Source organism: Epinephelus fuscoguttatus, linkage group LG5, assembly GCF_011397635.1.
Source record: "Epinephelus fuscoguttatus linkage group LG5, E.fuscoguttatus.final_Chr_v1".
In the NCBI taxonomy this organism is placed as follows: domain Eukaryota; kingdom Metazoa; phylum Chordata; class Actinopteri; order Perciformes; family Serranidae; genus Epinephelus; species Epinephelus fuscoguttatus.
Window position 1 is genome coordinate 13044028 of NC_064756.1, and position 26100 is coordinate 13070127.

At 40.8% G+C, this 26100-nt stretch overlaps 3 protein-coding genes across 8 annotated transcripts; 1 reads left to right on the forward strand and 2 right to left on the reverse strand.

The window, feature by feature from the left end:
* Positions 1-1560: 1560 nt before the first annotated feature.
* tubd1 (tubulin, delta 1) lies at positions 1561-4433 on the reverse strand. The gene is made up of 8 exons (XM_049576433.1): positions 4076-4433; positions 3851-3998; positions 3553-3769; positions 3226-3457; positions 2504-2668; positions 2233-2361; positions 1948-2131; positions 1561-1797 (listed from the first exon to the last, which is right to left on the reverse strand). The coding sequence occupies exons 1-8, from the start codon at positions 4224-4226 to the stop codon at positions 1692-1694; spliced, it is 1332 nt and encodes a 443-aa protein (XP_049432390.1). The 5' UTR covers positions 4227-4433; the 3' UTR covers positions 1561-1691.
* A 1780-nt stretch (positions 4434-6213) lies between these two features.
* On the forward strand, positions 6214-16153 carry rps6kb1b (ribosomal protein S6 kinase b, polypeptide 1b). Its single transcript, XM_049576076.1, has 15 exons — positions 6214-6376; positions 7661-7704; positions 7804-7924; positions 8120-8188; positions 10206-10353; positions 10475-10532; positions 11530-11630; positions 11852-11942; positions 12129-12219; positions 12327-12434; positions 12538-12600; positions 12878-12955; positions 13263-13370; positions 13726-13838; positions 14776-16153. The coding sequence occupies exons 1-15, from the start codon at positions 6308-6310 to the stop codon at positions 15029-15031; spliced, it is 1518 nt and encodes a 505-aa protein (XP_049432033.1). The 5' UTR covers positions 6214-6307; the 3' UTR covers positions 15032-16153.
* A 56-nt stretch (positions 16154-16209) lies between these two features.
* Positions 16210-24496, reverse strand: slc33a1 (solute carrier family 33 member 1). 6 transcript variants are annotated; one of them, XM_049576074.1, is made up of 10 exons: positions 24263-24486; positions 24084-24110; positions 23015-23466; positions 22764-22917; positions 22321-22516; positions 21994-22193; positions 21671-21855; positions 21463-21580; positions 19447-19662; positions 16210-19350 (listed from the first exon to the last, which is right to left on the reverse strand). In XM_049576074.1, exons 3-10 carry the CDS (start codon positions 23422-23424, stop codon positions 19183-19185), a joined length of 1647 nt encoding a protein of 548 aa, XP_049432031.1. In that variant the 5' UTR covers positions 23425-23466; positions 24084-24110; positions 24263-24486; the 3' UTR covers positions 16210-19182. The 6 variants fall into 6 exon arrangements, with proteins under 6 accessions (XP_049432031.1, XP_049432030.1, XP_049432032.1 ...); XM_049576073.1 differs by having other exon boundaries at positions 24236-24486; XM_049576075.1 differs by having other exon boundaries at positions 24417-24484.
* Positions 24497-26100: the final 1604 nt, after the last annotated feature.

Genomic DNA, 26100 nt, shown 5'->3' on the forward strand with positions numbered 1-26100 from the left:
GGATTATTTCACTTCTGTAAACACCAATATGAACAATAAAGTGATGAAAACTATGTGAGCTGATGCCCCTGTGACTTTGTTACTTATTGTCAAACATACTTTTAAATTTTCAAACTATAGTAGCTCCAAAAAAGGCACGTCTGGAATTCTCAGAAGTTTAAATACCATAAAACTTCAATTAAAAGCCCAGTCACTTTTAATAGCCCAGCATGGCTACACATTTTGACTAATAAACACCTGCCTTAATTAGAGGCCTGGTTCAGTTCAGCTATTTTTATAGAAGTTCTTTGGATATATAAAACCAGGTTGTTGGCTACCTCAAATTATGTGTCCATTCCTTGAATACCCTGTTAATTATTCATATTACTTTAGTCCATAAGGGTCCTCAGATCAAAAGACTCAAATGGGTTTTTCATAAAAATAAATCCAAGTTGTGAGAATTGTTTAACAGGTATTGTGTCGGTAAGCTGGGTGCCGAAATTCTGTCTCTTTCTGATGAGCTGTCCGTGAGAGCTAGATCAAATGAGTGATTTCCTCATTGAGATGTTATCTGAAACCTAATTTTATACAACTAATATTAATACTGATTTAAATAAAGAATTCTATTGTATTTCCTTATCTTTGCTGAGCAACAGTTTTGTGTTAAAGGAATTAAAGGCCTGTCCCAAATATAGGCCTGTTGATGTAAGTATTTTAAGCAATGAATAGCCTGGGCTATTAAAATTTTATGGTAAGTTAAATAAAGGAGCTTTAAAGGTCCAAGGCCCTCTTCTGGCAAAAAGAAAATTAAAAAGCCAGTGATCAAATGCCCATTTCATTGTGAAAATCGTACCTGTGAAACCATTGTTTAGGCTGATGGGAAAAATGTCTTTGGACCATTCAGTAGTCAGCATTAGGTTAGTTTAGTTTCTAGGTGGTTTTTTTTTTGGTTAGTCTTGGAGTTCTGTAGGTTATAAATGTTGCTGTATATTACATGCATTCTTTCCTTAAACCTAGATGTGTTCATAAACACATTTTAAAATACAATTTGCCTCACGTATGGGCCCCTGTTCTCAAGCTGTCATTAGCTTATCATGGTGCTCCATTTAAAAGAAATAATGGAGATTTCTTATGAATTGTACTTGTATTTTTCTGGGGGTTTTTTGTGAATAAATTGAATGACAATGTTGGTACATGTTGAGATAGAGCTGGGTTACAACCTACATGTGGCAACACACACAGCCTTCTTTCTCTGTGGTGTACAATAGCTCAAGTTGGTCTCACTGCTGGTCTAATTTAGTAGCTGTTTTGGAGCTTTCAGCCACACAGGTGATCTTCCTCAGCAGAGACAGCGGGGATTGTAGCTGGTGAAATGTCCATTTTTCTGAGTGCTTTAGTTGGCATAAAAGTTCTGTCAGTTTGCAAGCAGCAGTTAACAAAACAACCCAATCACAAAGCCCATTAAAATATAATTTAATAAAAACAGTTTCTATATTTTTCCCCTTGAAGAGACTGAATAGGTGTCCCAGTGAAGAAATTGCCGCTTCAGATGTAACACAAATTCAAAGAATTTGTATAGCATTCAGCTTGTCAAAGACTTTTATTTACATTTTATTTTTTTTAATAAATAAAAAGCACCAGGAATGTCCCACTTGATGGTACTGTCTTATCTACATAGAGTCTGAAGGCACAGTGGTGCTTGTTTCCCGTTTCTAGCTCAGCTGACTGTAGCTGGAAATGACCTGCTCAAGAGATGTGAAGCTGTCCAGAAAGTCCTCCTCTGAGATCCCAAATTTGACATACTGATGAATGTAGGCCCTGTAACAGAGGAAAACAAAAAGGGAAAGGAACGTGACTAAATGGCTTTCCTTCATCAGCCTCAGGGCGCTAAAAAGAAAATGTGTTTGGACCCAGCCTTTCCTAAAAGTGATATTTAAGCACTTCTGTGAGTAATGGCAGCTGACTCACCTGGACGCAAACATATTCCAGGCTTTTCCCACCATGTTATCCAGAGGTTTAAGCAGAGCCTGACTGTTGCTGACCAGCGTAGCACATTTTTCATACTTATTAAAAGGCACTGGGGATTTCCACAAATTGAAAGCTGCTTCTGATGAGAGCCAGGAGGTGTACAGAGCTGGGTCCTCGAAGCCACCTATGCACATAACATTATTCACATCCTTTGTTCTGCACTCTGAAGAGTTAATAAAAACAGAGAGCTGTTGATGCATACAATGTATAAACCAGTTCTCTGACCTGTCTCTGCACTGTAGACGTCTTTCCCTCTCAGTATGAGCAGGTTGGCCAGAGACCTGTTGAAGCTGGGTGCTGTGAGACTCCTGCTCCGCTCAGAAGCTGCAGGAGGACACACCTGCCAGTCGATACCTGACACAGGACAACCAACAAGCATCCTCAGAAGTGTTTATGATTTCACTTGTAACTGATTATACCCACTTTTAAGTCATACAACAGCTGAATTAAGCTAAACTGAAACTGAGGAGCCGAAATAGATTTTGGCAGAACTCACCTTCCTCCATCTTGGTGTTGGAGATGAGCATCTGTCGGAGGTGTTTGAGCAGGCTCGGCCAGCTGAACGTGCTGTAGGCGATGGAGGAGCTGGCCATCTGAGGGATGGTGGACACACTGAGCAACTTGTACTCTGGGTGGCACGCGAGGGCGCTCACCAACTCACCTGAGAGTCGTGAAGGAATAATGGCACCATTAAGGTTAAGACATGCTGGTTTATGAGGACGGCACAGAGCACATGTGACGACTGAATGTACGCAGGTTTGATGATGTTGGTAGTTTAACTTATTTCCTGTTTCGCTACCTATTGTGTGGCTGAATCAGTGGCGGAAAGACTTGTTGCCATAATATGGAGGACTTCAGTTAAATTCTGCATTTACTTTTCTAAGAATTTAAATTGCATTCTCGGAGATCTCCATTTAGTTCTCTTTGGCGACACCTATGGCGATAAGCTGTAATTGCAGGTGTGTTTTTGGATCCTACTTTCAATTGTTTTTAGGATAAGATAAGATGAGATGAGACGAGCTTTTATCACTGGGCCACAGGCTCATTCACCATTGTGTTACCTAATTTGGTGATAGATAGTGACTTAACAAACACTTATTTCAATTTAAATCTTTCCCTGTTTAGACCACACATCTCCTAATCCAGTTCCAGGAAATTCATACCCTGTGGTAAACCTGGTGTGTGTGTGCACGTGTGTATGTCTTGGCCATCTCTCACCCAGAGGATTCCTGCTGTAGACTCCATGGGAGTCAGCAGTGAGCGCGGGCTGCAGGACGCTTCCCAGCTGGTGCGCAATCACCCTGTTGACATCACTGAAAGAGATGTGTTTGATGTTGAGCAGCTGACTGCAGACCCTGTGCACCGTGTCGTTCTCATGCACCAGGATGGCGTCTGACAGCTGGTAGAGATGAGCCAGCGTCAGCACGGAGTTGTAGTTCTGGACTATGACCTGAAAGGAAAAGAACAGGTTTAATAACACATTATAATGAACTAATATCAAAGACTAGTCAGATACCCAGAGGCACCTGACAGCTGTGTCCATACCTCTCCAGTCCCGTACGGCCAGGTGAGGTGGTTGAGGATGAAGGACTTGGGGTAGATGTCTCGGAGACTCTGGGTAACATAAGTGCCAACCCCAGACCCTGTCCCCCCCGCCACACTCATCATGGCCATGAGTCCAGCCAGTCTGTCACAGCACTCCACCTCTCGCCTCACCAGCTCCTCCACCACAGCTCTGTGACGAGGCCCGTGGACACAGTACCTGTGGGACACAGGACGCACATAACCAACTTTAGTTTTAGTTTTTATATTTTAGAGAAAAGGTGGTGTAAAATGTCCTCACCCATTCGCCCAGTTGTTCCCAGAGCCCTGCTTCTGGCTGAAGTGTGAGGCCTCTCCATATCTCCACCTGCCAGACTTTGCAGCCCTGCTGATGCTCTGGTTGATCACTTTGGGCTCCATGTCGATCAGCACCGCCCTGGCTACAAGCTCTGGGAGACAGGTGTGTGTTTAAGTACAGACAGGAAGCAGACATACGTCACACAGAGCAGGTGAACAGGTGTGTTACCTCCATGTGTAGACTGGTGGAAGAACTTCTCACAGCTGGCTGAGCTGTACACCTTCCTCTGTCCCTCCTGAGCATCGTTGCAGATGACGTCTAACAGCTCGTGACCCACCTGGTTACCGCACTGACCGAGCTGAACTGTTACTATGGACATGTTTCACTCAGGTGTGCAGAGTGGAGACTTTCCAGAAGGATCGACAGTTGTCCGATAACAGTGTGAGAACATATCTACAGTCTGAAATCTAACGGTGGACTCAGACTGCGAGTTAAAGGTTTTAAAACTGAGTCCACGGAGCTGTCACTTCATGTTGTTAGAGCGGTGCTCGAGCTGTTTTCTGCCGCCACGAGAAGTTAGAATGGCATTTCCGGTCCAAACTGTCAAGACCTTCAAAATAAAACTCATTTTTGTGTGTGGTAAAAGGACAAAAGTACGGAAGCGTATTGCTGCCACATTAGGAAAAAATAATGGATCAGTATTACGTTATAACGTGAAAAGTTTGTTGTTCTAACAAGAAGTTTTTCTTGTTAGAACAATATAGTTTCATGTTAAAACGTGATAACTTATATTGTAAAAACGTGATAAGTATCATGTTGTTTTGAGCAATGTTGATAAATGTTCATTGCAAAGAGCCACAAGAGCCAAGTGTCAAATCACAACCAGACTATTGTGAGATACACCTCCTCCCAAGACCAAATACTGCACTATAATGTGGAACTTTTAATGTCTTAATAATATAAATTATCACGTCATAATGTGAAACTTTTCACGTTCTTACAATAGGCTGTAAATTATCCTGTTATAACGTGGGTATATGTTGTTATAACGTGAAAAAATTCTTGTTAGAACAATAAACTTTTCACTTTATAACGTAATACTGACCCATTATTTTTTTTTCCTGGTGCGGCAGCAATACGCTTCCGTACAAATTATATATTTCTATGGATAAAAGGCTGCAAAAACAACAACAACAACAACATAATTTAATAATAAAATATAATTTACAGCAGGCTATACTACTACTACTACTTCTAATAAAAATAATAATAATAATAATGATAATTAGTAGTAGTAGTAGTAGTAGTAGTAGTAGTAGCAGTAGTAGTATAGCCTGTTAGCAGTATTATTTTTAGTTTTTATTCTAAAAACTAAAATATTATTCTTTTTAGGATGTTTGTGGGCAGACATGAAAAAATGCATAAGGGATTGTATTTATTATTTATAAATAATTTAATTTATTTTATTTTATATTAATAATATTAATTGTTTAATAATATTAATTATTTAATTTAATATTAATTATTTATTTATTTATTAATGCAATGGGCAAACAGCACTTTAATGAGAGTTATCACAAAAACAGCCAGCTTATTTTCTCAGCAAAAATCAAATCCTCCTTCAAAATAACACATCAGAGGACTGTTGTAAATTTGATGATAATTTCTGTTTTTACATTTCTGGCTATGATAAATGGTGTGACTGTGGCGATTCTTAAAGAAAACATACCTTTCAAATTTGGGGTTCTTTCTTTTCGGGGTTATTTAAAATAAATACAAAATATAACCATTCAAAACTGTATCTCCCTCCCCTGTGCCAAAATAAAAAAGTCTCTTCCCAGTGCTAAAAAAAAAAATTGACGTGTCTCCCCCATTTTGCACCATCCACTCCCATCTCATAAGTAATGAACAGTCCCTAACAGCTAACAGTTTGTTAAACGTGGATTCAGTTGCCTTCTTTTTAATGGTTTTAGTACTCAAAAGAGCCCAAGTATGTTTATGACCAGAATATTTATCTCAGTATTTACAGGTGTTTCCAGAGATTGGAATAGTTCAGTCAGAATAGTTGTGTTTGTTTATTTTATTCTATTCTATTTCATTGGAGGATGTTAGAGTTTGCAGACTTCATTTTATTTTTATTAGATTCTTTTTTACTTTATTTTATGTATTCCTTTTATTGTCATCTTTTATTTTTTTCTTAAACCATAAAGTGAATCTAAAAGTTGTTTTATCAAAGGCATTATCAAAGGCAATGGAAATGTCTAAAAGGGTTAATTTAATAGTTAATTTTATATATTGTGACAAAATAAAAGCTCGGGTTACCGCCCCTTTTGTCGAGTGTAGCAATGCGCATGCTCAGTGTAGTAGCCGGTTATGGCGGCCGTGTGTGTTTGTCCATGAGGTGGGGGACGCCTGCTATTCTTGCGGTCTGTGACAGAGCGATCCGAGCGAAGCGCTGCCATGGCTGGAGTGTTTGACATTGATTTGGATCAGCCGGAGGAAAATGTCTCCGACGATGAGAATGAGGAGGTACTTTGACGGAAGATGTTGAACGCAACTGCGAGAGTTGTCACAGCAGAAACTCTTAACGCACAGTAGCTAGCTGTTAGCCTGCTAGCCTGCTAGCCTGCCAGCCACCGCGGGCCTGCTCCTGCAGCCGGAGCTCTCGGGCCTTTTTCACAGCAGGGTTAGCCGAGGCTAATGCTAGCTCGCTGCCGTTAGCATGACAGCGATCATGACAGAGCTGTCACTTGTGTTTTTATTAGACAGGTCAGGATAGCTGGTGATGAGCTGCATGCTTTACTAACGCAGTGTCATTTAAAAACCCTCGCTGTCATGTTGGAGTTGTGCAAGCAGAGCCTTACTTGGCCAGAGGTGCTGCAGTGATAAATGTGGCTCGGTGTGCAACAGTTTATTTTGGCAAGACTGTTGCAGAGTGGGGCTGTATGGACTTAAGGCTGATGCCTGTGTGCTCCTGTTCACACTGAACCTGAAATGCAGCAGCATAACACTACTGCAAATTTACACTGTACATATAACTTAAAATAACCTTTACTTTAAATTGTACTTGTGATTTATTCAATTATGTGTAATTACTGCTTTATGAAATTGTCAAACTACAACATCACCAACAACCTAGTATTAAAGAATAAAATATAATATCACTAATAATAATTTGGGCACACGCTTGGATTTTTTCAATAAGATAAACAACTTTTGCTTAATACCTTGCATCATGTTGATGTCTATCTAGCACAGATTGGGCAATTCTTGCATCACATCAGCTCTTGTTTGACAGCGTCGCATCACAGTCCCAGGCTGATAGTTTGGCTCAAGTTGTACAGTAGGTCAAAATCTAAGTCAGGCTGCAACTAGTTATTATTGATTTCATGAGCAATCAATCTGACAATTTATTTCTTCATTAACTGATTGGTTGTTGGGGCTATAAAGTGGCAGAAATAGCAAAAAAAAAAAGGTGTCCCTCACAGTCTCCTGGATCCAGAGTGACGTCTCCATATGTCTTGTTGTCAATGAAAAAAAGCAGCATATCCTCAAACTCTAGATGCAGAAACAAGAAAATGACCAGTTGAGAAGCTTGGTTTCTCTATTTTATTGCAACCATTATCCTGTATATAGCTGTTTATTCATAGGTTATAGGATGGCAAGCATTATAAAATCTTAATTATCACAGTATTTAAACAGACAAAGTGTGTATGCACAAGAAAGAAATGGAAATGCAGACACGTTGTTATGAGATTATTGAATGAAAAATTACTTTTGTTTATGTTGTTATTTTCTACTTCTTCCATACAGGTTCAAATCGGCGACATCATGGACCAGTGCAGTGGATTCGAGTTGTAAGTATTCTTGTGTTTGGGGTTCGTGTATAGTTTTTGCAACCCAATCAGTGAGAAACAGTTGCACAAGAGCACAGTGCATTAAGTGTGTCTCTGCAGCAACATGGACGACTGCGAGAAGATCGAGATATCAGAGGACAACGTCAACCAGGGGACGGAGAACATCCGACCGGAGTGCTTCGAGCTTCTGCGGGTCCTGGGGAAAGGTGGATATGGAAAGGTACTTGTGGTACCCAAGACGCAGCAAGCCTTGAGAAAGTACACGAAAAAGTACACTTGACATGCACACGCTCCTACAAATGCAAACTGTGGATTGTATTCCCGCTATAATGTCAAGAACTGAGTTGCATTGACTTTAAATTCTTTTAAGTGTTGATCTGTTTTAAACACGTCAATCATTTTCCCTTCTGTGCAGGTTTTTCAAGTTCGGAAAGTTGTTGGAGCTGCAGCGGGCAAAATATTTGCCATGAAAGTTTTAAAAAAGGTACTTCTTTCTGCTTAATGGCTTCAATTAGAGCAAGCTGCTCTCAGTTTGTGTCCTGTGAACATAACTGCATGCTTGTTATTACAAATAAACATTATGGTGCTTCTGTCTGCAAATATTGGCTGTCCTTGAAGCCAGTGGTGGGGTAAGATTTCACTAGTTGGTAGAGTGCCATCTGCGCTGCTGCAGCCTTGGCACTTAAAACACTCTGCCTCAGCCCATTAGATTCCGCTGGATGTTCACACTGCTTCTGCTTGATTGGCTAAAATGACCCCCAGTGACATGTTGAAGACCTGCCAGATTTCAGTCGGTCGTTTCAATCGTTCAGCTTCAAAGTGGCAGCGCTGCTTTGATAAAGGCTTGTAGTTTTGGGGTAGAGTCCAAGGCCCGTGTTTATAACGCATCCTAGAGTAAGAAATCAGTCCTGACTTGTCCAAAATTCTCGGAGTGACTCACAGGCAGTCCCGCATTTCGGCTGAGGAGTATGCTATCTCAGCTGAGGAAATCCATCATGTCTATCTGGGGTTTCAGGAGAGCTGCAGAACTGTCCTAACCTGTTAGGAGTTCCCAGCGGGTACACAGGACAAATATGCAAATACACTCTCTACAAATACACAGTGTCAAAAAAATTCATTTAGAACAAGATTTTTCAAAAACCAGATGGGAGTAGAAATCAGAATTTGTCCAAGATGAAAAGTTAAAATGTTATTGCAGTTTAAATTCAAATAAAAAACAGAAAATATAGCGACAACAGCAGTAATGTAGGACTTAACAGCTATGGCTGCTATTGTCCCACCTCAAAACATAATTAAATATTAATATGTAAATTGTGTGTGATTTTTATGCCCAGATAAAATAAATATATAGTGTTTTTGTGAGTGAAACTAGCTTGTAATACAAGTGACATAATGCTGTAAAAAATATTTGTCTGCTTAATTCAGCCTGTTTTGAGTGTGTTGATTTTATACACACCCCTGAGAAAATCACTACAAGTCCTACAAGTCATCATTAATTAATCACTGTCATATACCAATCATGTCATGTACTCTTAAATGAGACCTTTGATTCTTTGCTGTGTGTGTGTGTGTGTGTGTGTGTGTGTGTGTGTGTGTGTGTGTGTGTGTGCAGAAAGGCTCATAAACAACACCAAGGTTTGAACCACGGTGACTCTGAGATGCTTAATAAACACGGGCCCAGATTATCCAACAAAAGTAACAGCCCATAGCGCAGTAGAGCAGTTAGTGGATGACGAGTAGTTACTCTTGACAGTTTATCGGTAACCCAGTAAAGTGAACAAAGCCCCGGTTGGTGAGTGAGAAGGGGCTGAAAATTCATGATTCATAATCAGCCTCAGCAAAAAAGTGAAAGTTTGCAGACTCCTCAGTCAGCCAGCCTGTGCTGCACCCTTAGACTCAAAGGGGCTCGTCACAGCCTCCATCTGCCTGTTGGAGCTCCATCTGTTGTCGTGGTTCTGACGCTCAAAGCTGAGACAACATTGCTGCTGACAGGCAGCTCTTTAGCTTTCTGACAGAAGTGGTTAGCAAACATAAACAGAACCAGGAGCAGGAGAGAGGAGAGGAAGAGTGCGGGGAGCCGGGGGAACAGAAGGCACTGTACATATAAAACTGCAGGAGCACCCAGTCTATTGACATCATTATTCTCCAGTTTCAAAACACAGAGTTCATTGTAAAGCTGTAGTGTTGCATTTCTTTAAGTGAGTGATAATTGAGGACAAGAAGAATGACCTGCATCTGTTAAACTTTATTTATTAATTAAACTGGATCAGCAATAATTAAGAAACGACACTGCTGTATCTCAGTGACATAGTTGCCTTAATTGCTCAGCTCTCAGGTGTTTTAGAGGAATACGTTCACTGTCTCGCTGTTAGTCATCCAGGACAAACAAGCAAGCAGCTCATAAGGCAGTAATACATAGCCTGTTGACAGGACAGTTTTGTTGTGTGGTTTCACCGCTGTGTGACTAATGTTGATACACTTCTTCTGAATGGGGGCACCAGGCTATGATTGTCCGCAACGCCAAGGACACAGCCCATACCAAGGCAGAGAGGAACATCCTGGAGGAGGTGAAGCATCCCTTCATAGTTGATCTCATCTACGCCTTCCAGACAGGAGGAAAGCTGTATCTCATCCTGGAGTACCTGAGTGGTCAGTACAGGAACTGCACACACACACACACACCTGGCACAAACACACAATCTGCAGGAAGATTAAAGCATAGTATGCATGTACCCATGTTAACAGCATCAAAATGTGTTCACCTGTGCAGGAGGGGAACTTTTCATGCAGCTGGAGAGGGAGGGCATCTTCATGGAAGACACAGCCTGGTGAGTGTTCATTTTTATATTGACTAGGGATGTACACACATCCAAGCAGACTATCGGTGTCATCTGTCATGAACAGGGTTCCCATGGTCATGGAAAACCTGGAAAAGTCATGGAATTTTGTGGTTTGTAATGAAATTTATTGTTATAGTAATCTTCTGGGGATAACCTTCCCTGGAAAGTAACATAACAGCAAATTTATTTTCTGTAAGTTAGCCATTGACATAACATAGCTCTTAGGGGTGGGAATCTCTAGGCACCTCATGATTCAATTTAATTCCGATTCTGAGGGCAATGATTTCAGTTCTAAAACGATTCTCGATTATAAAACGAGCCAGTAAGAAAATTTACACTAGATTTTGAAAAACATAATTGTAATAAAACTGGGAATACATATCCAGTGCATACACACTGTATTACTTACTGTGGTTGAGATGACTACACTCCAGTCTCCTCTGGTCCATCCTCCTCATCCACAAATCTCAACGGGACTCTCCTGTCCCTCGTCGACCTCCTCGACATTTCTCCTCCAGTATAAAACTATAACTGACTATAACTATCTATGAACTATAAAAATACTACGCTACAAACTATGGTAAAAACACACTCAAAAACACAGCAGAAAAAAAAAAAAAAAAGCTCTCAAAAAACAACACTAAATATTTTTTACAAAGAAAACGTGACCCAGACTCCACTAAAACTCACCAAAACTCTGCTAAAACACCGCTACATCACTCTCTCCTCGTCAGCTGTCACTCTCCTCCTGCTGTGCTCACTGCCCTCCCCTCCTTCACAGATTTGATCAGCCAGGTTAACTGCAGGTAACTATAGCAAGGCTGCCCACGCTTCCTCATCAGTGAAATGAAACTGACCACAAACACATGGTATATTGGTACTAAATGCATATCAGACCTTTGGATCCTCATTTAGAAATAAAGCACTATTTTTTGGCATGAAGTTAATGTATTCATTAAAATGTTTTCTTTGTTTCTCTCTGTAGTTTCTACCTGGCAGAGATCTCCATGGCTCTGGGCCACCTGCACCAGAAGGGCATCATCTACAGAGACCTAAAGCCTGAAAACATCATGCTCAACAGCCAAGGTGTGTGTGTGTTGGTATCCATGTGTGCATGTGATGAAAGTAACTCAAACCATCCTGCATTATTTGTCCAAAAAATGTCTCAGATTACCTAGTATCTGACCTTAAAACATTTCAAATGTCGCATAAATAACAGTAAATAAAGGGATTTAACACAGATGTGTGTGCCACAAAAATTTGTAAATAAGTGCATCTGAATATGTGATGTTTTTTTTTTTTACCAGGCCATGTAAAGCTGACAGACTTCGGGCTGTGTAAAGAGTCGATTCACGACGGCACAGTCACCCACACTTTCTGCGGCACCATCGAATACATGTAAGCTGTGCTCTTTCATTTTCCTCCTCACTCCTTTAATCACACTAGTGCCATCTCTTTGATACACTTGCATACAAATATGCTTCCTTGCTCACTCATACACTTGATCTCCGTCGTCTTTCGCGCTTACTGTTGACTCATTAGCGTTAACTTATGAGTAGGAAATGTGCACTCACTGTGTTGCAGGGCCCCAGAGATCTTGATGAGAAGTGGACACAACAGAGCAGTGGACTGGTGGAGTCTGGGCGCTCTGATGTACGACATGCTCACAGGGGCGGTCAGTTACAAAACATTCTTACTCACTATTTATGATGGACTGTTCTAAAATATGAAACATAATTTAGGAATGTTTCAATAATTCCTCCTCTCTTTCTCCCTCTGTAGCCACCATTCACTGGTGAAAACCGAAAAAAGACCATTGACAAGATCCTGAAGTGTAAGCTCAGCCTCCCACCCTACCTCACACAAGAAGCAAGAGATCTCCTGAAACGGGTATCTCCTGTTTATTGAAAAACTTTTATCACACACAAGTCTATCCAAATTAAATGTGGAGTTGTGAAAGTATTCGTCTGACATTTGACTGCTGGTTGTACAGTTGCTGAAGAGGAACGCCTCGTCGCGGCTGGGAGCAGGAGCAGGAGATGCCACAGAGGTGCAGGTGAGAACAAATATCACCAGATATTTTCATAAGCACATAAAAGGGAGTGTAATGCTTTTTTAATCTGCAACAAGCAGCTAGTTTAAGTTAGTAGAAGTACAACTTTGCAAACCCAAAGACCCTGATATGCACAGTCCATGTCCCAGGACATCCTGACACTAACGCACACACTCATGTATTGGAAAAAGCTGTGGTTAGATGAATGGTAGTCTGTTTAAACATTCCCAGACTAAAAGCTATGTTGTTTGTCCCTCTTTTTGTATTTGATATCCCGTAGGCTCATCTCTTCTTTAGACACATCAACTGGGAGGATTTGTTGGCTCGGAAAGTGGAGCCTCCCTTCAAACCTTTCCTGGTGAGTGTCAGAGGAGCAGACCACAAGTAGGTCTGAGTTTTACGGTGGGAAATTTGAGAATGCTAAATGTTGAAATTAGATCTCTGTGAATTCACAACTGAAGCTACTTTAGAAGCTCAAGTCTTTTTTGTGTGAGATGGAGATGGATTTTATTTCTGGTTACCTTCCCACATTAAACCAACCAAACAAGTTTCGGTAATTGAACCCAGGTCGTCTCTTGTTTCAGACCTGAGTGTTGTTAGTTGAAACATCTCCTCGTGTTGCTGCACCTCCTCACCTGTGCTTGTCTTCCCGTCTATCTCGGCAGCAATCAGCTGAAGATGTGAGTCAGTTCGACTCGAAGTTCACCAGTCAGACGCCAGTCGACAGCCCGGATGACTCGACCCTCAGTGAGAGTGCCAATCAAGCCTTCCTGGTAACTTCTCTGATTGTGTTACTTTCCCTATCTTGTGTTTGTTCTGTTATTTCTTGATCACAAAAGAAAGAGACTCGCTAACAGTTCAATTTCATCTTAATTACTTTCCATTTCAGTTTGTAATGATAAAAAAAGCACCACAGGTTTGCACATAAACGTGTAATTCTTTAATCAGGCTTGTAGTTAATCAGCATTTTCTGAGCATCACAGAGCAACATGAATAAAAGAAACCAATTCAGAAAATATCAGATTTAAAGTCACAACATTGCTGACTCTTACAGCTCACACTGCTGCATCAGATGTGACCGTGCACCTGCTGTACGTGCCTTTGTCTCTGACGTCTTTGTTTCCATAGGGTTTCACATACGTCGCTCCATCTGTCCTGGAAAACATCAAAGAAAGGTTCTCATTTGAGCCAAAGATCCGCTCACCTCGACGGATCATGGGCAGCCCGAGAACGCCTCTCAGGTACGTCAGTGTGTCTGCAGCAGGCACGAGCACTGGTTGACTCTTTGACTGGTTAACCTCATGTTCCCACAGTGGGTCTTTAATCTGTCCTCAGTTCATTGCACTCAATTCTTGTTGTATATTTTTGATTTAAACATTTCATAATGGACTCGACTCACAATTAAACCTTCAAGACTGGGTGCTCCATCCTTAATGTAAATGATAAAAAAAAGTGAAGACTTGGGAAGCTCTTTAATTTGACTGTTGACTATATTGCCACATGGAAATTTCGGGCAAGATGCCCTTCTTCAGCTTGTATCCTGGCAGTGTCACAAACAGTATACACAGGTAGGATTAATTATAGGTGACTGCAGCCAGCACAACCAGTACTTCCCAACAGAGGGAGCCACAACCTTTCATAGCGCAGAATCTCAGCACTAAACACATGGAATACCAATATAAAACATGTTTAACGATCCTGGTTTTTAAATTATTTTGTTTTTCCCAATATAACAAAAATTATATAAATAAATGATTTAAAAATGATTCCAGTTTCCTCCCAAGTAATTTATTTATAAATCCAGCTTCAGTTCATCTGAGGTCAAACAAAGTAAAACCGGCTGTCCTACAGCATGTTTGTGATAATTACATGTGACTAGCCCCACTTGATTAGTCCAACACCAACATTTCACGGTTAATTAAACCCACATCATGAAAATGTTATTGTTTCTGTTGTCATGTCATTAATAATGCTGGGTTTTGGCTTTCTTTATCATGCAGACTAATGGATTAATCACAGACGTCTGCTCTCCTAAAATGTTGTGTCTCAGTTCTGGTCACCAAGGCTGAATTTAGCTCTTGAAGACCAGGAGTATCACAAAATAACAATGGTTGTCATGGTTACAAATTTCTCTCAGTGACATCTGTCTGTTTCCCCGCTCTCCTCTTGTCCTTTCAGCCCAGTCAAGTTCTCAGGGGGGGACTGCTGGGCCCGGAGTCCCCTTCTCCAAGGCGGAGGACCAAGCGTCCTCCAGTCACCTCAGGACCAGGCCATGGAGCTGTCCACCCCAGAGCAGATGGACGTCACAACGAGCTCTGAAGCCTCGGCCCCTCTTCCCATCCGTCAGCCTACCGGGGTCAACCTGGCTCAAATGAAGCAGCAAGCTTATCCCGTCGTGGCCAAACGGCCCGAGCATTTACGTATGAACCTATGACCCACCAACGCCTCTTTAGGAGAGTTTATTTCGTGACTCTTTTTCTTTTTTTTCTTTGATATTTTTTAAGAAACAAAGCAAAAAGATTAAGGATGCTAGAGACAATTCAAATCCAAAATTGCACATCCGCTCACTCCATATACTGTCACAACCTGGAGCTTGTGTGTGGGTCTGGGACTCCAGCGTGCTGTAGTTAAGAGCTACCAACGACATCACCGCCTCACCACTTCTCCTCCGACACCTCAGGTCTCATGACCTTTCTGAACTGGACTAGTAGGACTGGAAACATATGAGGAGCGACATGGAAATGAGAGGCGATGATGTATCACACAGTATGCAAGCGATTTACTCTAAATTGCAGCCAGTCTACTGTACAAGACGACGTCCAAAGTGCTTTGTGCTATTTGAATGAATGCCAGCGAGGTAATTGCATCCGTTTGGGAGATGTTGACAGTCACTGGCTCAAAATGAAATGATAAAAATTAGGTTTATTATTGAAAAAGATCAAAGAAATGATGGTTGTGAGCAGCGGACAAGCAGGCGTTCTGGTGTTGATGAATATAGCTTTATGTCTTACGATGTTTTACAAAGTGGATGCATTAACTGTGCTATACATCAGTGATGAATCAGAGAGCCTAAATTAAACAAGAAAAAAAAGATGTTGACTTTTTACATTCTTTCAGCATTGGTGTTGTGGATGGCTTATTTGATGTGGGAACCATACATCAATTATCTGCTCTTCAGGCGCACGACACCGTGGGATGTATCACTGGATTATCTGACGCATCACCAGACATAATTGAGCTTGATCACCATGACCACCCAAAACGTCAAACTGATCTCGGTGCTGCTTTGTTCAACCCCCACTCTGGCCACCCAGGAGACTGCGGGGCCTCAACGATGACGGGATGTCAGACCCCTAACTGACGCCTGGAGTGAACTCGTACTGGAGACAGTGGCACCAGTTGATCTGGACACCGTCTGCAACTGTGGGGTTTAATGCTCCAAAAACTCGGGGCAACATTTACAGCCTGTTGCATCAGCGTTCACTTGTTTAGGAGGGAAATTTTAGAAATCCCAAAAAGCAAGGAAAATTATAATAAAATGTAAAAAAATACAGAATGCATCCTGTCTTTTGTGTAATGCTGATTTCAGGGGGAAAAAACAGACCTCACAAGTGTGCATATGTCTTTTAATTACATATAAGATTTGTTTAAAATTCAGAACGTCACAGTACCTCACCTTCATCATTAAAACATAGAGCGCTGCTGCTAGCTTATTTAAATTTCTCACGATACCGTCACCCTGTGCTATGCTTTTCCTTTATATGATTGGGGATTTGGACTCATTGTAAACAAAAGTTGTGCAAAGTAAAAAAAAAAATCAAACTTAAATTAAAAAAAAATCAATTGCAGGGTTATGAGGTAACATTGTGATAAATTAAAACAATTTTCTGCAGCTGAATTAACAGTAGTCTACCACCACCTAAAAGCCAGTTTAGCAGATTAAAGTCACTGATCTGAAGTGTTATAAGAACAAATGTACTTGTTGCTGAAATCATCAGTCACACAGTCAATCTGAAAAGAAGAAAAAACAAACACAGTGCCCTGTTCATGGCAAAAAGGCTCTCAGGGCATATTACAGTTAAGTGCTGGTACAAATACAAATGAAAGGCCCATTACACATCAAAGCAAGTTCACTAAGTATGAAGTTAAAGGTATACTTTACCCCTTAAATGAACATTTGTATATCAATTAACTCACCCTGTGCGACACTGAATTCATGAAGAAAACTTGAATGCCTCCTGTGAACGAACAATCCAAAAACGGAGAAAATTCTGAATGAATTTAAGTCATAGGGACTGCTACATCAACACATCTGTTTACAAACTCTCACGTAAGCTGTGTAGCGTATCTGAATTTGGTGTTTTAAAGGGCTAGTTTAAATTCACCAAAGTTGCATACTAACACAGTCTGGCTTTAGGAGAGAATAGATACGTTTACGTCTACTTAACTTCCCTGTTAGAAAGGGCTGTCTGTGTGGAAAGTACTGAGCATATACCTGGATAAATGAGACTTGGGATTATACTGCAGTTTTAAGAGAGTTTGTGAAGGAATGTTTTGAATTGCACGCCCCTATGACTTCAATTCAGCAAGAATTCTCTGTTTTTGGATTCTTTGTTCACCATGGAGGCATGCAAAAAAAAGTTTTTTCACAAATTCAACGTAACACAAGTTGAGTAATTGATATACAGCCAGTCATTTGAGTGGTGAGGTATTTCTTTAATGTACAGTATAATGGACTTATGTGCATTTCAGACGAGTCACTGGCCAAAACTTATTAAAAAAAACAGCTGCTACCATAGTGATCTAAAAATGACCTCTGATTGACCTTCATGTGGTTCACAAAGTCGGCATAAGAAAGCAGAAACTGTGCAGCACGATTTCAAAAATTAGGCTCTCTTATTCTTACATGAACCCTGATTGTTTACTTCAACATTTACATTTGAATTATCAATGCTGACTTCAGAGAAAATACTGTAACATTCAGGTCTATGTACAATATGCAGAACATAAACAGCTTATCAAGTTTCTCTTCGAGGCTGCTGGTCTGGGATCCTTAATCATTTTTGGAGGGTGAGAAATTTACTGTATGTATTTACTTACATACTTTTCAAGCTGGTGTTAACGTCCCACTCAGATGGGATCTGCTGAGAGATCCTCTACGCTGCAAAACGGATGTTAAAAAGTCCTAATCAGGACTCCTGTTGTAAAGTGTTGCAGTAATAGTGAGTATACAGCATAATGGCCTTTGACATACAGTGTCTCAATATGATGCATCTATAAAAATGGAAAATGCTGCGGGACTCACTAAGGCATGGCTGCAAATAACAAATATACATATAGATTTTAAATATTTCCTCTTGCAACGTAAAAATACCTCAGCAGAAATCACTAACCAGTCCAAACAGTTCAAAGCTGCACTGCCCAATATTGCTATTTAAGATTTGAATTGGTCCTATCATGGAGAAAACTGATCAGATGTAAGGAAAGTCTGGAAAAATAAAAGATAAAACATTTAATATTTTTGACATAGTTCATTTAAGCATTGATGATAATAATAAAATAGGTCATAAGGAATGTGTTTTCAGTGTCATGTTTTAGAGACTGTAAAAAAAGAAATAATGAAATGAATGTAATCAGTACTGAAAGAATAAAAGCAGTCCTGTTTGTGTAATCTACCAAACTACAGTAAAACAGAAAACTCATCAATTTAACAACTTCATCTTCAAATGACTGTAAATGTCCCTGCCTTTATTATTTAACTCAAACAAGTTGGCGCTGAACAAATTTGAAACTCTAAACAAGGCACAAATCACTTCAGAGGAAACATTATTAAATAATTATTTAAAAAAAGAAACATTGGTTCAGATCTTAGTCAAACAGCAATGAAAGATAGTGTTCACACTGGGTTGAACTTACTTTGAATAACCAGCATCAAGACACTTCAGACAGTTCATGAAAAAAAGGAAATCATATCCACGAGTTTATACAGTTAGGTCAGAGGAGTGTATGTGTATGTTTTGCTTGTCAGGTCCCTTTAGTATCCCTAGAATATAGACTAAATTGTGACTGAACGTGAAGGTAAATCAGTCTGAAGTGCTGAGTTTACCGATGATTTTTTCCATGAGGGGCTCAAATTTCAAGAAGTTGTTTTTTACGCAGAAACTGCAAAGAACTTAACAGATGAACTCAACAAACTGGTTATCCAAGCAGGTTAAAACCAACCCAGAAAGATATTTGAACACACTCTTTCACCCAGCTCTCGTTTGGTTAGGCTGTTTGGAGCAGCAGAATGTGGTTTCAACATCAAAAACAAAAATATTCATAGCTAGTCTGACTGGTTGTTTCAGTTTTCAGGTTGTTGACAGTTAGCGTGAGAAACGGTGATAATGACTTTACCCCCAGAGAGACGATGTTGTCTTTCATCAGACTGATGTGCTTCAAGGAGACAGAGGTGTGAGAGTGTTTTGTGAACGCAGCAGCTACAGCGGGACCAGAGGGACTAAACCAGACGAACAAGAATGGAATAACATTGTGTCCACCATTCGGGGTATGCAAAGAGTCTGTGGTACTGATGGTGGAGCGGCATCACTGATTAGCTCTGCACCTCCATGCGGCTGGGCTCTGTTCCTGCAGCTGCCGCATCCTCTTCCCTAACCACAACCACCAGGCTAAACCAATCACAACACACACCACTGACTCCACGTAGTAGCCGTCCAGTGTGGTCACACAAGCGCCGCCCTCCTTGACGCACAGCTGGAAGATGAGAACAGGGACAAAGGAAATAGTTAATCAAGGTGAGGTGAAGACATACACCACAGTAGTGCAGACTCTGTCCTGATGCTTACTCACCCCTGCCTCCTCTGGAGAGCCGCAGCTCTGCCCGACAGCACCCTCACACTCCTTAGAGGTCAGTGGATCCACCATCCACAGAGCCACAGTGGAGGGCCAGTTTCCACCGAGGTTGGTGACTGTGTTCAGCAGGGTCATGTAGGTCCCACCGATGAGAGGGTCGCTCACTTTGGCATGGAAGGCCATGCAGGCCACGTACATACTGTACAACGCCACCTGGGGTAGCAATATGGGAAATATATGTTAGAGCAGATCAACTCTCAAACTTCTTAAGACGTTTAAAGACTTTGTTGTTATTACATCAGTTTTATTTATTTAATCTATGTACCAATCCCTGCAGAAATCCAAGGTCCAGATAATAGTATCTAATCAATTATTTAACCTTAAGATTTTTTAGGTTTCACACAGAAAAAAGGCTATGTACGGCAGGTGGAGGAGATAACAAAGAGGCGTCTGGTGGCCTGGGTCGCAGCAGTTAGACTGAAGGACATCACTTTCCCTTTCACTATTCCTTGTTAAAACAAGATAGCAGCCATCTCTGCCAAGTCAGTCTGCAGCCGATCCAACACAAAAGTAGACAAGGTCCAAAACGTGATCATATTTAATGGTTGAAACTTGTTAATTTATTATTAATAACATTTCTAGTTTGATATGCCATACAAATGGCACCAATTTTTGCAACAGTAACAAGACACTATTAATTTGAAAGTACTCGTTTGCAGACATTGGGAATTTTTTATCAGCTCGTTGAAGGACATTGGGACTTTATTATTGTCTCCTTTGAGGACATTAGGGCTTTATTGTTGTCTTGTTTGAGGATTTACTTATTTATTTACTTATTATCGTTGATAATGTTTCGTTTTTTTATACTTATCATGTCCTACCAATCTCAAATAGCTTGGAAAAACTGAAAATGTCTCAGGAGGTGACAACCAAAAACTACATCTCTGTTAAAATCGTTTTCATATTTAATTAAAAGACAAATTAACAGAGATTAAAACATTACTTCCCTCACTCAAATATGCCAGAAGTGTTAAGAAGAAGAAAAAGAGAGAAAGGGGATAAATATTTCCCTGTCACTGATTTTCTTCTGTTACACAGTGACATCTGGGGGCACAAACAGGAAATGACACAAGGTTGACAGGAAGTACAGGGGCTTTATTTTAAAGGAATACTTCACTCACAAAACAATAATTTGTGTATCATTTCACTCCATGTCATGTTAAATTTGTGAAGAAAACTTGTATTTTTCTTAAATGCCTCCATGGTGAACAAAGAATCATACAAGTAGCACCCCTGGGCCAAGTGTGTGTGTTTGACCTTTGCCCGTGTATTTTCACTGAGCAGAGTTCAAATGCACGTGCATGTCCCGTTGCATTACTCATCAGTGCATGAAAGTGTCTAGGGAGAAGTGCTTTAAATAGTAAGGTTTTGTGGTAAATGCACGTGTTTGGGAAGTCCTTTTTGGCCACACACTGAATTACTTGTGACAAGGCATAAGCTGAAACTGGGATTTTTATTTTAGAAATAGGAACCACTTCTCTCTCTTGGTCTCTGCAAGATTCTTAACTGTGCTTGATTATGGGTATGTATTATCTTGTATGCTTGGGTTGGGTGGCCTTTTTCATTGGCATTCTCTTGTTTATAAGATATAATGTTTAGCAAGCTAGCACGCTAACATTTGCTAATTAGTACTACACTACGAAGTCCAGCTGAGGCTGATGGAAATGTCATTAGTTCTGCAGGTACTGGATCATAAACCAGGAACTTTAAAATTGCCTCTTGTGCTCAATCTAGTCATTTTAGCTGATATCAGTCAATCAGTGTCCATTACCCATCCTACGAGCACACTTGGACATACTGGATATAATGTGCAGGGTCAATAGGCCTTTCTTAGGAGCAGTCTGTCATGATCTACATGTCTCCTGTCACTGGGAGAAACTATGATAAAGGCTGAGTTAGAAGCAGAAAAGAGGAGAAAAGCAAGATATTAAAGAGAGTAGCAGAAATACAAACCTGATGCAACGCGTAGCTAAGAAGCACTATGGCGTAATAGTAAACAGGGAATCCTCCTTCTTGTTTTACACTGGGGGTCCACCACACCAGAAAAGCGTACTCCAGTCCTATTAGCAACCTGCAACCACACAATCACAACATTCTGTTAGCTTTTAGTTTCTTGAATGTGTGTACGCATGGATTTGTGTGCCTATGTGTGTGTTTTTACCTAAAAGGGAAGGCCTTGTAGAAGACATCCAGAGGTCTGGGTCCTGCTGTGTATTTACTGATGATCACAGGTAGTAGGATCTGCAGAGGCACCATGGGCACTGCCAGCAATGCCAGCTGCTCCTTGGGAACTCCAGCCTCCACCAGCTTCAGGCCTGTTACTGCGTCTGCTGCAGAGAAGCCAATCTAAAACCAAAAAAAAAAAAAAAAGACAGGAGACATGAGGAATCTTTCATCCACAACACATGACCATGTTAAGCAAACATGCAAAAGCAGCACTTTCCAGGTTATATTTCAAAGATAAAGTAAATATTTATCAAGTACTTTCGCAGTGAGAAGCAGGATACAAAAGGTGAAAACTGTGGGCATCTTGATGATAGAGAACAGCAGCTTGTAGGTTTCCGTGACACCCTGCGTCTCCTCATGGACTCTTCTCTTTCCTTTGCCAGGCTCATTCTCCCTTTTAATAATGGCTACCAATGTTGTGGAAATGAGGAACACCCCTCCCCAAAACAACAAGAAGTCTGCAGCAGAGGAACAGGAGACAATGGAAAATACACTTTATTAAACCAAAATTACTGTTCTGTTGTTAAGTGTAACAAGGGTTACAATCTTCTTTAGTTTAATTATTGGGTCAGGGATAAAAAATACCTGACAAGGTGACAATGCCCGTGTCCTTAGGCTCTGCTCTGAGGTATTTGTTGCAGAAGTTTGCAGACTCCAGAGCCAGAAAGAGCACATTCCCCAGGAAGTATCCTGCTGTCTGGCCCACAGAGTTGCATGTAGAAGCATAGCCCACATTCTCTCTGGATAACATAGTGAGGGCCCAGCCATCCACAGCTATGTCCTTGGGGGCAAAGAAGGTACAGTCATTGGGGGATGGGGGAGAAACTGTCTACTCCACTGTATTTCTCTTCCTGAATGTGTGCTTATGTTACAGTGTTCATGATTGTAGCACCACATGTGACGTTTTGGGCACCAGTCTTCCATCAGATGTCTGATGCCTGAAACGTCACATGTGGTGCTATGATTAAAAATTCCAAAAGGTGCAGTTTTTGGTGTGTGGACTATTTACAGGGTGTATGATTGCCTACCTGTGTGGCTGCCAGGAAGGCAAGCATAAAGAAGACTGCTGTGAGTGTTACCACTTGGGGTCCGCCCTCACTCTGCAGGAGTGAATCAACCGTGAACGAAAGGTAGAGCATGAAGAGGCCGAGCAGGTACTGTGTGGGCACCAGCCACGACTTTCTGCAAAATCAGGTCGCAGGTATAAAAATACATACAGTGTAGGAAAAAAAGGGGGATCAGAATATCAACATAAAAAGTATACATGTATCCTTCTTACCTTCTACCAAACCTGCTGAAGTAGAGAGCGTCCACCAGTGGCGCCCACAGCAGCTTGAGACTAAACGGCCAGAAGACAAAGCTGAAGAAGGCTTGGTCTTTATAGCTGACGCTCTTACTCTGTAAGATCAGAGGGATGCTACCAGCCAGTCCCAGAGGAATCCCCTGCAGCACGTACAGGAACAGAAGAAGCGACACGTTCGCCAACTCGCCACGAATCCCAGGCCTGACTTTGTGCCTCCTGTCCTCAGAGTCTGACCCTCTGATAAGACCCTCTGCTTCGTCTTCCACATCTGGTTCAGAGCTCGCCTCATCCCTGTCCACGTCCCTCATGTTCTCAGGTGGGAGAGAGGCACCTGCCATCTTCCTCTGCCGCCCGTTCTTGAGTGTCATAAATTCAGAGTGCTCCATGGTGGAGCAGTGGGCATCAAAACAGCTGTGCCCTCAGCAAATCTACAGAAAAAGATGAGGGAGAGAAACAATGACTGCAAGTCTCTGAAGCTACCATGAATCATAAATTGAAACCCATTGAGATTAAAAATTTGGTTTTTTGGACGGCACTGCCATAATGGCAACAGTACAGAAAGTTACTAACAATTACTGCTCATAGCAAGAATAAAGATAAAATACACGGTTGGAACAAAGTAAAACACAATATTGACTGAATAGACACGAACTGTGAAATGTTAAAAAAAAAAACAAACAATTGATCAAACAAGTGCTAAACCGGCCAGGTTAGCTTCTGACTGAGTACAGTGATGGTTAGCACATTCGTATAACATGTACAGTATATGCAAATGGCACATTCACGTCAAGGTGAAGGTTACACATCCAGAGGCTCTAAAGGAGATCCAGAATTGTGTTGAATTAATAAAACTTTGTAGTTCATACTGTGTAATGATTTAGTCCAAACAAAAAAGACAAACTGACCAGCCACAGTGTTAAATAAGTCATTAACTAATGTCCACACTCATTGCTTGGCTCACTGACACCCTCAGTCTCTGCCAGAAAGCAATTAAGGCCAATTATGGAGCGGTTAAATCAATTAATATGTTAGCGGCTGTTGTCACCTTGAAATCGCCAGGTGATACGTTAGCCTAAAAGTAAAAGACAACATACAGTTAAACGCTAAAATAAACATTTTTTTCCCAGTAATTAATCAAAGCAAATATAAAGACATACAAAGGACATGCTTTACGTGAAAAAAAGAAAGTGAACTCACACATGCAGTGGATGATTTCATGCATACCTGGTGATGATGACAGCATGCCAAATCAGAGAAACTGAACACAAACGGCTAAATTACAGAAACAATCAACCGGAAGTCGGTTTCTAGTCTATGTTTATTAAACCGCTTATTTGTGGCATCTTAATAAAGGTAAGAAACATGAGAAAACTACTACCGTTTGACTTAAAAGAGGTTACATCGGTGAACATCAAAACAGAAGAACCAGGAAGAGCGGCGTGTGCATCATCTAAATGTGTCCGGCACCTACAGCTGACGTGTCAAAGCCCAACGGAAAAGAGTTCCGCTTCAGCTTTAGCGCAAACTCGGGGGGAAAGAAACTCAACAAATTAAGCTCAAATCATAAAATTCAAGACTTAAATCACCTTTTAAAATAACTCAAGTGTCCTCACGACAATACTGGGCTGCTAAGATTTGGTCCTCAGGTATGCGCATGCGCCTGATAAACGCACCTAGACTCTTGAGTGGTAATGATCCGTTGGGGCCTGATTAGCAGAGGTTATATCCTCAGAGGTTGGTAATATCACACCAATAATTACATCACGTACACTAAAAGCCCAATTATCAGGCACAATTAAAGTGTAAATATCAGAGTCGTGAAACTTTTAAGACACTGCATCCCTCCATTGGCATGTTACATTCACATATTACAAAGCTATACCAACCAGTGAACAAGAGACCTTTACGTTTCATAATCATCATCAAATATTACAGATAGACAGACAGGCAAATAATTTGCAAGTATCTTTAGGTGAAATGTACTATAATGAACTTTGTTGTATATAAATTAGGGGGTAGGGACTTGGCCTGGGAATCTGTATGTAGCATGGGCTGGTAGCTGGAGAAGCACCAGTCTGCCTCCTGGGCAGTGTTGATGTGCCCTTGAGCAAGTCACCAAGCCCCCCAACTTCTCGTGGTGCTTGTCCAAGGCAGCTCCCTCACCCTGACACTGATCACTGTACTAGATTATGACACTTTATGATAGGACTGGACAATATTAAAGGTCCAGTGTGTAGGATTTATTTATGTTTTCTTCAGTGTAAGTGAGTTTAAATCACCTGGTCATTTTGTTTTAGACAGGAAGAGACCTCTGCAACTAATTTGACTCCTGGTAAAAACCTCCTGAACAATTAACATTGAAGGAATCCTAACTGGGAGACATTTCAGCTCGTTGCAATCTGCAGTCCTCACTGCTAGATCCCACTACATTCTACGCATTGTTCCTTTAGTCCAAATGTAATTCAGTTTTTCTGTCTTTATACAGTCATTTTATATAAAGTCAAACACTTTGCCTTGGGGATTTTTATTAGCCTATTATGAGTAGTTATACACAGTTTTATTGTCTGAATAAACACAGAGAAACCCCTTTACACGGACTGGTATCAGATATCTGAGATTGCCAGCTAAAAATGACATGCAGTCAGATTTCATGGAGACATCAAAATCCATGTAACTGAGGATTTTCCATACCTAAATAGAAATTATTGTTTATGTATTAATACTGGAATAAGACCTTTTGATGAAAGTGATGATAATAATGTTTTGTCTTGTAATAATCAGCACATTTATATTGTCATGGATATCATTCCCACTTAAATTTTGATGCAGAGGCACTAAAGAGTGACCTGTGACTTCCAGGTGTTAGTTTGTTTATCTTAGGATACAAATTAAAATGTGCAATAAAAATACTGTGAAAGCAAAATGTAGGAAGAAATGGACACCCTGCAATCGTTAAACAGAAACCGCACTGCAACAGTCTCCTCCATCAAATGATCTTTTGGTAATGGTCATGATACACCCATTACACCACATCTGAGTTTGAGGTAATGAACAACAGCATG

Excerpts from the sequence above, each read along its gene's own strand:
- rps6kb1b (XM_049576076.1), top strand. The coding sequence starts at position 6,308 with ATGGCTGGAGTGTTTGACATTGATTTGGATCAGCCGGAGGAAAATGTC. Across the intron at positions 6,377-7,660 it reads CCGACGATGAGAATGAGGAG|GTTCAAATCGGCGACATCAT; the intron begins GTACTTTGACGG and ends TCTTCCATACAG. Across the intron at positions 12,601-12,877 it reads GAGATGCCACAGAGGTGCAG|GCTCATCTCTTCTTTAGACA; the intron begins GTGAGAACAAAT and ends GATATCCCGTAG.
- tubd1 (XM_049576433.1), bottom strand. The coding sequence starts at position 4,226 with ATGTCCATAGTAACAGTTCAGCTCGGTCAGTGCGGTAACCAGGTGGGT. Across the intron at positions 2,362-2,503 it reads CAACACCAAGATGGAGGAAG|GTATCGACTGGCAGGTGTGT; the intron begins GTGAGTTCTGCC and ends GTCCTGTGTCAG. Across the intron at positions 1,798-1,947 it reads TGGAATATGTTTGCGTCCAG|GGCCTACATTCATCAGTATG; the intron begins GTGAGTCAGCTG and ends CCTCTGTTACAG.
- slc33a1 (XM_049576071.1), bottom strand. The coding sequence starts at position 23,424 with ATGGAGCACTCTGAATTTATGACACTCAAGAACGGGCGGCAGAGGAAG. Across the intron at positions 22,918-23,014 it reads TTCAGCAGGTTTGGTAGAAG|AAAGTCGTGGCTGGTGCCCA; the intron begins GTAAGAAGGATA and ends CTGATTTTGCAG. Across the intron at positions 19,351-19,446 it reads GCTCTCCAGAGGAGGCAGGG|CTGTGCGTCAAGGAGGGCGG; the intron begins GTGAGTAAGCAT and ends CTCATCTTCCAG.